The sequence below is a fragment of the Etheostoma cragini genome, chromosome 7, assembly GCF_013103735.1.
Source record: "Etheostoma cragini isolate CJK2018 chromosome 7, CSU_Ecrag_1.0, whole genome shotgun sequence".
Taxonomy (NCBI): domain Eukaryota; kingdom Metazoa; phylum Chordata; class Actinopteri; order Perciformes; family Percidae; genus Etheostoma; species Etheostoma cragini.
This window is the reverse complement of record NC_048413.1, coordinates 1432428-1443586: the sequence shown is the minus strand read 5'-3', so window position 1 is coordinate 1443586 and position 11159 is coordinate 1432428. Positions and strand designations below refer to the sequence as shown.

General features: G+C 42.5%; 3 protein-coding genes across 5 annotated transcripts in view; 2 read left to right on the top strand and 1 right to left on the bottom strand.

The window, feature by feature from the left end:
* Nucleotides 1-11159, bottom strand: part of LOC117947075 (tubulin alpha-1B chain-like) — a 29288-nt gene that overhangs the window by 16182 nt on the left and 1947 nt on the right. The gene's annotated exons all lie outside the window — the stretch shown is intronic.
* LOC117947083 (tubulin alpha-1B chain-like) overlaps nt 7-11159 on the top strand; it is an 18990-nt gene continuing 7837 nt past the window's right edge. Inside the window, exons 1-2 of one of the 2 annotated variants that reach the window (XM_034875673.1) lie at nt 7-105; nt 206-700. In XM_034875673.1, coding sequence (XP_034731564.1) covers nt 290-700 — 411 coding nt within the window. In that variant the 5' untranslated portion in view covers nt 7-105; nt 206-289. Of the gene's footprint in view, nt 106-205; nt 1314-11159 lie in introns of those variants that run through there. The other variant, XM_034875674.1, reaches the window with a different exon arrangement.
* LOC117947076 (tubulin alpha-1B chain-like) lies at nt 2547-7683 on the top strand. Of its 2 annotated transcripts, none has more exons than XM_034875665.1 (4): nt 2547-2808; nt 5117-5339; nt 6158-6306; nt 6400-7683. In XM_034875665.1, the coding sequence occupies exons 1-4, from the start codon at nt 2806-2808 to the stop codon at nt 7378-7380; spliced, it is 1356 nt and encodes a 451-aa protein (XP_034731556.1). In that variant the 5' UTR covers nt 2547-2805; the 3' UTR covers nt 7381-7683. The 2 variants fall into 2 exon arrangements, with proteins under 2 accessions (XP_034731556.1, XP_034731557.1); XM_034875666.1 differs by lacking the exon at nt 2547-2808 and adding an exon at nt 4266-4414.

Here is an 11159-nt window from a genome sequence, read left to right as displayed (position 1 = left end):
CAGCTGATCACCGGCAAGGAGGATGCGGCCAACAACTACGCCCGTGGACACTACACCATCGGCAAAGAGATCATCGACGTGGTGCTGGACCGGATCCGTAAACTGGTGGGTAACTTGATATCAGGAGGGATCCATTGATATATCACTTTGCTCTAAATTTCAAATCCATAACTGTATCTCTCTGTCTCTCCCTCTCTGTCCTCAGGCCGACCAGTGCACCGGTCTTCAGGGCTTCCTGGTCTTCCACAGCTTCGGAGGTGGCACCGGCTCTGGTTTCACCTCCCTGCTGATGGAGCGCCTGTCTGTCGACTACGGCAAGAAGTCCAAGCTGGAGTTCTCCATCTACCCAGCTCCCCAAGTCTCCACTGCTGTGGTGGAGCCCTACAACTCCATCCTGACCACCCACACCACCCTGGAGCACTCTGACTGTGCCTTCATGGTGGACAACGAGGCCATCTACGACATCTGCCGTAGGAACCTCGATATCGAGCGTCCTTCTTACACAAACCTCAACAGGTTGATCAGTCAGATTGTGTCCTCCATCACTGCCTCCCTTCGTTTTGATGGTGCCCTCAATGTTGATCTGACAGAGTTCCAGACCAACTTGGTGCCATACCCCCGTATCCACTTCCCTCTGGCCACCTATGCCCCTGTTATCTCTGCTGAGAAAGCTTACCATGAGCAATTAACGGTGGCAGAAATCACCAACGCCTGTTTTGAACCAGCCAACCAGATGGTTAAATGTGACCCTCGCCACGGTAAATACATGGCCTGCTGCCTGCTGTATCGTGGTGATGTGGTGCCCAAAGATGTGAATGCTGCCATTGCCACCATTAAAACCAAGCGCTCCATACAGTTTGTGGACTGGTGCCCCACTGGTTTCAAGGTGGGCATCAACTACCAGCCGCCCACTGTAGTTCCTGGTGGAGACCTGGCCAAGGTCCAGAGGGCCGTGTGCATGCTGAGCAACACCACTGCTATCGCAGAGGCCTGGGCTCGGCTTGACCACAAGTTTGATCTGATGTACGCTAAGAGGGCCTTTGTTCACTGGTATGTGGGTGAGGGGATGGAGGAGGGAGAGTTCTCTGAGGCCAGAGAGGACATGGCAGCTCTGGAGAAGGATTATGAGGAGGTTGGAGTCGACTCCATTGAGGGTGAGGGAGAGGAGGAAGGAGAGGAGTAGGGCATACTACTTACTAATAAATTAATCTTAACAGTGTCATTCCTGAGCAATAAACAGGAGCACAACATATTGCATTTGTTTTGAGATTTGTAACCTTGTGTTTGACTTCTAAATGTATCACTATAGTTGTTAAAATGGTTTGCAAACTGTAAATAAATCTGAAAAGAATGACAGGCCTTTGTGTACTGTTTTTCATACTGCACCTTATCTCACACATCTGTGGGGACTTGTCATTTGACTATTGGTGTTCCCTTCTTCACTTTGCAGTATCCTTCTCTGCTTTTTCGCCTCCCTTTCCTATGTAGCCTAAAGCCATTCCTCTGTGATGAAATGAAATCTTTTTCTGACATTAAATTCAGATTATAGAGAGCCAAATAGCTGCCTAACACCCTTTTTAATATGAAACAACATGGTTACATAGCCTTGTGCAATTATGTGCCATCAAATTGACTGACGCATTCCTTCATTACAGGATATTTTAATGTGTTAATAACTAACCCTAACCCAGTGTAATTTTAATTCACATTAGCTTTTCTTGTGAAGTTGAGCCCAACTTAACTAAATGACATATGATGAAAAGTCTTTATGATGGAAGTTTTCATGTTGTGCCATAAAACAGGATAGATGCAAGACTCTGAATGAAGATTAATGGAAGAAATTCAAATTATGAATATTGAGGAACTGGTGACCAACAAAGGGGCTCTCTAAAGTATTTTTTTCTAGTTTCTTTTATTGAAATGAAAAATAAATAAAAACAAACAACACATCTTTGTACAAAAAGGAAAAATGAGCAGACATGTTACACTGTGCAGATATACTCTGCAAAAAATCACAAGTGGGTCACTGGACATTTAAGAATGAACCTTCCCTTGTAATGGGTTACATATGGGATGGTGACAATGTCTTTTTAAAAGAGGGACCCAATCCTTTGGTCCATTTCTTTAACTGTCTATGGTCCAGAACAACGGGATCTGTTCGTCCATTTCTGTAACTGTCTATGGTCCAGAACAACGGGATCTGTTCGTCCATTTCTTTAACTGTCTATGGTCCAGAACAACGGGGTCTGTTGGTCCATTTCTTTAACTGTCTATGGTCCAGAACAACGGGATCTGTTGGTCCATTTCTTTAACTGTCTATGGTCCAGAACAATGGGATCTGTTGGTCCATTTCTTTAACTGTCTATGGTCCAGAACAACGGGGTCTGTTGGTCCATTTCTTTAACTGTCTATGGTCCAGAACAACGGGGTCTGTTGGTCCATTTCTTTAACTGTCTATGGTCTCCACGGGTGTCCTCGAGAGGCAGGGCTGAGTGAAACCCACGTGACAAGATACAGAGTGACTTGCAAGTTGCGCAGTTTCGCCATTTTGCTTTCTGCAGTAACCGTGCACCTGCAGTGAACATCAGTGTTTTTCGTTTAACCAATAGGAAAGGGGCTCTTATGACTCTTGTGACCCTCGACCAATCGGATTCAGTGTCTCTTCCCTGCTTGTGAGGCGAGTATAAAAAGCCCCGCCTTTAAAGCAGCGGTAGCGTCTCACACAGCACTCCTAGAAGCGCAGTTGTGAGAGTATAACCGGTCTTTCTTCTTATTTCAAGCCCTTTAGAAACAGCGTCAGGAAACATGGTGAGTATGGAATAACGGGACGTTTATCTTTTTAATTTAAGCAGGCTCACAGCCCATACTCACACAGGCACATTGTCTCAAAATATAATGTGAAGAGCAATTGACGTTTTTTTTGCAATGCTACGTTTTTCTTGTGGCTTTTGTTAGCCAGTGTAGCGAGCTAATGTTGTTGGTGTTATCTTTTTAATGGATAAAGTAGAGCCTAGAATGTATATACCGGTCGTATTTAACGGTAACAGCTTTCAGGCTGTGCGGTATGGAAGCCAATTTCCGCCAACGTGATGGGGGGGGAAAAATCCTGTCCCAGTCATTGTAATGAGGAGCTTTCTCACAATAATGACTTGGTTCCTCCAAAACAAAGACTTTTGATGTCATAAAAATAAGAAACGTTCACAAAATATTGAGAAACGTTCTTACAATTTACTTCTCTATTTATTTTTAAACATTTTAATAATAATATAATATTATTTTGAGATACAAAGTCATTATTTTGAGGTCTCTCATTGTTTTTAGGGGTAAAGTTATTATTTTGAGAGCTTATATCATGATTTTGAGATGCCAAGTCCTTATTTTGAGATGCTAAGTCATTATTTATATATCATTATTTTGAGATGCCATTATTTTAAGATGCTGAATCATGATTTTGAGATGCCATGTCATGATTTTGAGATGCTGTGTAATTATTTATAGATGTCATTATTTTAAGATGCCGAGTCATTATTTTGAGAGGCTATGTCATGATTTGGAGATGTCGTCATTTTGAGATACTATAATTTTTGAGATGCAAAGTCATTATTTTCAGATACAAAGTCATTATTTGAGTTTGTCATTATAAAGACTTGCAGGATATATATTTTTTTATCGCATTGGTGGAGATGGGCTTCCAGAGAACACCATGCACAATGACCCAGTTGGGGGACACAAAGCAGTCTTGTCACATTCCTCTGCTTTACTGCCTATTTGAAAGGGCCCAGCAGTAACTCCATTTTTGTAATAAAATTAATGAATTAGACACTTAATCTGTAATCTGTTGTACTACTGGTTTTAAAAGCTGCATGTATATGAAGTATGACCACAGCTCTGTCTGGTTTTGGTAGACCTATGTCCCTCCACCAGGGATACCAAGTTATCAATTTAGTTGCAATTTCTTTTACATTGACTCTCTTTTCAGCCATCTGAAGGGAGCAGAGATCTGTTCCATCTGCAGTCTCTTAACTGGAGAGATGATGATGATGATGTGAAGCCACAGTTATGCACGGCAGATCCGCTGGTTACATTCTGTGCAACTAGCATCAGACTGGTTATTTTTTTAAAGCCCCCTTGCTTAATTATTCTACAGTTTATTCTGCACACTAACAGGCGTGGTGAAGACTGACACATTAAAATCAGTTCACACAGCTCTACGAAAACTTGTGATCTCTTAAAACTTGTTACTCTGTGTAAAACTCCCTCAGGGCCGTTCTTTCTGATCCCACCCTCGCCCTGTGCCCATGTGCGCCCGGCCACGAAATTTCCAAAAAGGCACACTCCCAACGCACTTGACAGGGCGCCCACGGTTTCCTCTGCTGCGCACAGAGCAGCAGCAGCTAACCATCAACTTGTGGAGGTAAAGGGACTCTGTGCAGAGAAGGTAGTACAGCCGATGATTCGGACAGGATGGACATCTTAAACATGATGCATCATTAATAACATTGAGTAGCACACCACACAGTAAGTGGTCATCAGCTCGTACTTGACTAGACTGTATGCTTTTAAGAATTTCTTTTCAGTTTTTAGCCGCAGCTGAGATTGTTACTGATTTCATTTGGATCATACTGTTGCGTTTATTTCCACATAAGATTCCGATTTGTCAGCTTTTCATTCTAAACATTAATATGCAGATGCTTAATTTGTGGAGCGCATGTATCCAGATGAGAAGTAGTTAAGTCTGTCTAAATTTTAGATTTTTCTCTGTGTGAGAAAATGGAGGTGTGGTGTGAGTCTCACGATCAGTGTGAGAGTTGGTAGCCTTGCCCTCAGATATTTTGATATAAGAGACAAATTTTATGCCGTTATCATATTTTATGCATGGATAATCGTCAATTTGGCTGAATAAAGAGACTGTAAATGTGCAGCATGTGTCGGGTGACTTGGTCATGATGTGGTATCTGGTTCTTTGCAAAGTGTTTTTTTTTTTTTTTTTTTTTCTCCCTTTGGACCTTAGCTTTTTTGGTGTGACGATCTCAAGCATCGAATTAGACATGGTTGAAATGTATAGATGTCTGGCAATATTTAATTTTAAGTTTTACAAATTTCTGTTTTCTTCCAGCGTGAGTGTATCTCAGTGCACGTCGGGCAGGCTGGTGTCCAGATTGGCAATGCATGCTGGGAGCTTTACTGCCTGGAACATGGGATCCAGCCTGATGGACAGATGCCCAGTGACAAGACCATCGGCGGAGGAGACGATTCCTTCACCACCTTCTTCAGTGAGACCGGAGCTGGAAAACACAGCCCGAGGGCTGTGTTTGTCGACCTGGAGCCCACCGTCATCGGTAAACTCATTAAAAATATAGATGACATAGTTGGGTTTTACATTAAAGGGTAACTTCAGTTTTTTTTCCTTCAACTTGCAGTATGTTGTGTCTAAATAACTGACGGGAAACAACAGTTTTTTTATTTTATTTTTTTAACATTGGTCCAGTATTAAGCATGGCCGCTGCAGTCAGCGAAAGAAGCCACAGTGTAAGTTAATGGGCAATTGGGCACCTTCAGTTTTTTTTTGCCACTGAAAAGCTCAGATTAAGTGTCTGACAACCTTATTGAAAGGATCCCTACAGAGATGGACATTTCTGTTAAATTAAAGACTTTTTTTATATATATATATGCGCGCGCAACATTACAAGTGTGTTTTATGATAATTACTGTTTATTTAAAAAGTCTCAATGTAAATAAACAGTACAGTAATTATTGTAAAATACACTTCTACTTTTACAACAATCTGCACTCGTTATTTAAATGCAGTCTGGGTTTAGCGATCTCTGAGCCGTTTCTGATCCAAAGAGGATTTTAATGGTCTCTCTTTAGGGATCCTTTCCATAATGTTGTCCGACACTAATAAAACAATCTGAGCCTATTGGGGACAATCTGTTCTTTTAGCGGCCAGAAATGGACAATGCACGTTTTCCCGTTACAGTTGCATTGCAGTCGAATTCCCGGCTGCCTGGAACAGCGTTCCCACTTAATACCGGACCAATTTCAAAGATTGTTCTTCGTATCAGTTGCTTACACTCAAAACATAGGAAAAAAAGGTCCATGTTAAAAATAAAGTTACGTCGAACAAAGGGATTTCTGATCAAATCTGTCTCTTCAGATGAGGTTCGCACTGGGACCTACCGCCAGCTGTTCCACCCTGAGCAGCTGATCACCGGCAAGGAGGATGCTGCCAACAACTACGCCCGTGGACACTACACCATCGGCAAAGAGATCATCGACCTGGTGCTGGACCGGATCCGTAAACTGGTGGGTAACTATTTTTGGAGGGATTCATTGCTCATTTCGCTCTAAATTTCAAATCCATTACTGTATCCCACATCCCTCCCTCTCTGTCCTCAGGCTGACCAGTGCACCGGTCTTCAGGGCTTCCTGGTCTTCCACAGCTTCGGAGGTGGTACCGGCTCTGGTTTCACCTCCCTGCTGATGGAGCGCCTGTCTGTCGACTACGGCAAGAAGTCCAAGCTGGAGTTCTCAGTCTACCCAGCTCCCCAGGTCTCTACTGCTGTGGTGGAGCCATACAACGCAATCCTGACCACCCACACCACCCTGGAGCACTCTGACTGTTCTTTCATGGTGGACAACGAGGCCATCTACGATATCTGCCGTAGGAACCTCGATATCGAGCGTCCTTCTTACACAAACCTCAACAGGTTGATCAGTCAGATTGTGTCCTCCGTCACTGCCTCCCTTCGTTTTGATGGTGCCCTCAATGTTGATCTGACAGAGTTCCAGACCAACTTGGTGCCATATCCCCGTATCCACTTCCCTCTGGCCACCTATGCCCCTGTTATCTCTGCTGAGAAGGCTTACCATGAGCAGATAACGGTGGCAGAAATCACAACTGCCTGCTTCGAACCCGCAAATCAATTTGTGAAATGTGACCCTCGCCACGGCAAATACATGGCCTGCTGCCTGCTGTATCGTGGTGATGTGGTGCCCAAAGATGTGAATGCTGCCATTGCCACCATTAAAACCAAGCGCTCCATCCAGTTTGTGGACTGGTGCCCCACTGGTTTCAAGGTGGGCATCAACTACCAGCCGCCCACTGTAGTTCCTGGTGGAGACCTGGCCAAGGTCCAGAGGGCCGTGTGCATGCTGAGCAACACCACTGCTATCGCAGAGGCCTGGGCTCGGCTTGACCACAAGTTTGATCTGATGTACGCTAAGAGGGCCTTTGTTCACTGGTATGTGGGTGAGGGGATGGAGGAGGGAGAGTTCTCTGAGGCCAGAGAGGACATGGCAGCTCTGGAGAAGGATTATGAGGAGGTTGGAGTCGACTCCATTGAGGGTGAGGGAGAGGAGGAAGGAGAAGAATATTAAAGGTGCTGGTCGGAAAGGAAACAATTTATTTTATTCCTCAAATACGTTCCAAAAATGTTTTGACTATTCATTTCCAGTTTAGCTATTCAAAATAAATCTGAAGATGTGAAGTCAATGTCATAGGAAGGGCCAGAGAGAAAATAGGCACGTTGTTGGTTTGGAGTTCATTCGAGGGTAAGGAAGATTATTGAAAGGGACAAAGCACTGAATAAACAGGACGTGATTGCTTCAAATTAAATGCATTCCACTGAAATTGTCATTCCAAAAAATGTGAAGTTGTTTTGAAATAAATTTCCTGTAACATAAAGTTGTCTGTTTTTTGCGTGTACTGATAAGGAAGGTAGTTTGGCAAATTGCTGAACCAATTAACAATGTCAAGTTTAGCAGAATACACAAAGTGTTACATTCTACTTTGAAATCTTGTAATTTAAAATCAAAGACTTAGTTCTTAACGAGGTGGATGAATCGTTTTAACCTGGAGTTTTCCTCATTTACCCTCAAATCTGTCACCAGTGTGTATTAGTAGGTTTTACATGCACACCAAAATTCCATTATCCAAATATAATCTTCTGAGTTTTTATACAGGTCATGTAAACAGGACATTCCAAGTAAGGCCTTTTCCTATTAAGACATGGGATATTCTATTTTTAGAGGCAGTTTTTGGACATGTTTACCCCCTCTTGCCTGTTTTAAGGTCATGGTCACATCTTGATCTACATAAACCAACCAGCTAGCAAGGCTGCACACCTGATAAGGAAATACACCGCTACTTGTTATCAAAAAGATCAGGTTTTTGAATTAGCACAAACCTCTCTACACCAACCTTTTCAAGGTACTGGCTAAATTAATGAATGACAGATAAAGCTTAGTTGGAACTTCTTTTTTGAAGTATAGGATTGAATCATAAAATCCTTAGCCAGCCTCTCCAAAGGAAATATCAGATTCTCAAATAAAAATAACAAATTTAAACATGAAATTTGGATTGCAGAGAAAGCAATTTGTTCAAAATATCAAACAATTTTTTCATGACAAAAGCATTTATAAACTGGCAGCATTAGCAACGGTATAGTACGGCGACTCCATGCTCTGCAACTTAGTGGTTGGGTTAAAATAAAAAATGAATTAACTGCATGTGGAACAACATGTTAACATACCAACTGAGGCTAGTGGTCTAAAGTTACAGATGACAAGCAGACAGCTAAGAACTAGCTTGGACAAAGACAGACTAGCCTTGCTTGACGTCAACAATGTTGCTAGATGTTTAGCTAACTTGCTAGCTACTGTTGACACGCCTTAAAGCCCATGCTCAAGTGGAGCCCTGTACCCATCTGTCGGCCACCCTATCTCAGCTTAAAATGACGGCAACAACCGCTAAAAACACCATTTCTCTCCATCCGACTGACAGTCCCAGTTTCGTGGCTTAAAATTACGTTAACTACTCAAAACACTGTAAACTCACTGTCCTCTCTACCCGATTTACAGCCACCCTTTCTTAGCTTAAAATAAATCAACGTTGGTCAGCTACGGCCACTAAATAGGCTACACGGTTCTTTTGCCAAAGTTAAATTGCATGTTTTCCATTATTAGGACGTGTGGTTTCTGTCGTGGTTTTCACTCCCCAATGTTAACTCGTGCATGCGTCACTTTGCAACGAGTTAAGATGTGATTTGTGCATGCGCTTTGCCCTAAGTAGCATACAAAATGCTAACGAAAGACTTCCGTAATGTCAATACAGTAAAAAATAGACCTTCTTAACCCTTGTGTTTTTAAGAAAGAAAAGTGGGTTTCTTTTAACCAAATGAAAGTAAAATAAATGATCAGCCCACTACTTTCTTAATTTTGATGTGTTATTTAATTTTTCAGCATTCAAAAAATATTTTTTTTGAAAGAACATTGAAAAAAAGTGACAAAAATGTCCGCGAAAGGTTCAAAAACGTGGAGGAAAAATCCAACAAAAGCGTCAAAAGGCGCAGAAAAAAAAATGGACAGAAATATTGGAAAACGTGACAAAAACTCTTTTCGGTTTTGAAAAAGGTGACCGAGGACAGATGCTGAAGTGTCCTGAGATGGCGTGATGACCTAATAGTGCAGGTGGACATTTTAAAGTTCCGGGCTCATCCTTTGAGGAAAACAAGGGTTATTTTTGAAGCATTTTGAGTGGCAGGCGCATTAGTGCATCAACTCACAGCAACCTTAAAAGAAAAAGAATTTGGTGTCTTGAACGGACACTTAAAGCTGAGGTTACCGTTGAAATGAAGAAACATGATCTAATAGTTCCCACATGACAGACTATTCACTGGGTTAAGGATAAATTTAAGAGTTCTGTAGCGATAATATCCAAAATTTTCTTCACAAATGTTCATTTCTGAACCTGTGAAAGTCTTGTAGCTGGAGTTAAACGCTAACATGCGTCATTGTTAAAATCTTAACTTTATATCAACTACAGAGCATCATTTACTTTATAAGTTGAAGCTCATGATAAGTAGAAAACACCAACTCTATAGAGGAAAAAACATAAATCAAATATGCTGACTGTTTTAACTACAAACTAAAGCTCATCCAAAGATTTAAAAGTAGAATTTAAACACTGTTGATACCATAGGTATTCTGTAAAACTTGACACGTAATGTTTATTGGTGTACAGCAATTTGTGATCTAATGTCCTTTAAACTAAGGTTACTTTTCATTTTTAACCCAAACTTCTTTTTTTTTTTTTATTTAAAAAGACACAACACAGACAACTTCATGTTTGAGGAGATTTATTTAGTACAGAGCCAAACAGATTTTTTTACTTGCTTAGTCTGAACAGCCAAACTCACAGACAAACATTTTTTTGGAATGCCTTTTCCTGTTCACCTGGAGTATTTTTAATACACCTCTTCCTCACCCTTGAATGAGTAAACCCCAACATGCTGATGTTCCCTCTGGCCCTACAGGAGTTTTATTCTGAACAGCCAAACTGGTAATTAATGGGCAGACGTGGAATGTATTTGAGGAATTAAATCAATGGTTTCCGGTTTGACCAGCACCTTTTAATATTCCTCTCCTTCATCCTCTCCCTCACCCTCAATGGAGTCGACTCCAACCTCCTCATAATCCTTCTCCAGAGCTGCCATGTCCTCTCTGGCCTCAGAGAACTCTCCCTCCTCCATCCCCTCACCCACATACCAGTGAACAAAGGCCCTCTTAGCGTACATCAGATCAAACTTGTGGTCAAGCCGAGCCCAGGCCTCTGCGATAGCAGTGGTGTTGCTCAGCATGCACACGGCCCTCTGGACCTTGGCCAGGTCTCCACCAGGAACTACAGTGGGCGGCTGGTAGTTGATGCCCACCTTGAAACCAGTGGGGCACCAGTCCACAAACTGGATGGAGCGCTTGGTTTTAATGGTGGCAATGGCAGCATTCACATCTTTGGGCACCACATCACCACGGAACAGCAGACAGCAGGCCATGTATTTGCCGTGGCGAGGGTCACATTTAACCATCTGATTGGCTGGCTCAAAGCAGGCGTTGGTGATTTCTGACACTGAGAGCTGCTCATGGTAAGCCTTCTCAGCAGAGATAACAGGGGCATAGGTGGCCAGAGGGAAGTGGATACGGGGATATGGCACCAAGTTGGTCTGGAACTCGGTCAGATCAACATTGAGGGCACCATCAAAACGAAGGGAGGCAGTGATGGAGGACACAATCTGACCAATCAGCCTGTTGAGGTTTGTGTAAGAAGGACGCTCGATATCGAGGTTCCTACGGCAGATGTCGTAGATGGCCTCGTTGTCCAC

What these genes read in the sequence shown, in the direction of transcription:
- LOC117947076 (XM_034875665.1), top strand. An exon ending in CCTGGAGCCCACCGTCATCG is followed by an intron (nt 5,340 to 6,157) that starts GTAAACTCATTA and finishes CTGTCTCTTCAG; the next exon opens with ATGAGGTTCGCACTGGGACC. An exon ending in TGGACCGGATCCGTAAACTG is followed by an intron (nt 6,307 to 6,399) that starts GTGGGTAACTAT and finishes CTCTGTCCTCAG; the next exon opens with GCTGACCAGTGCACCGGTCT.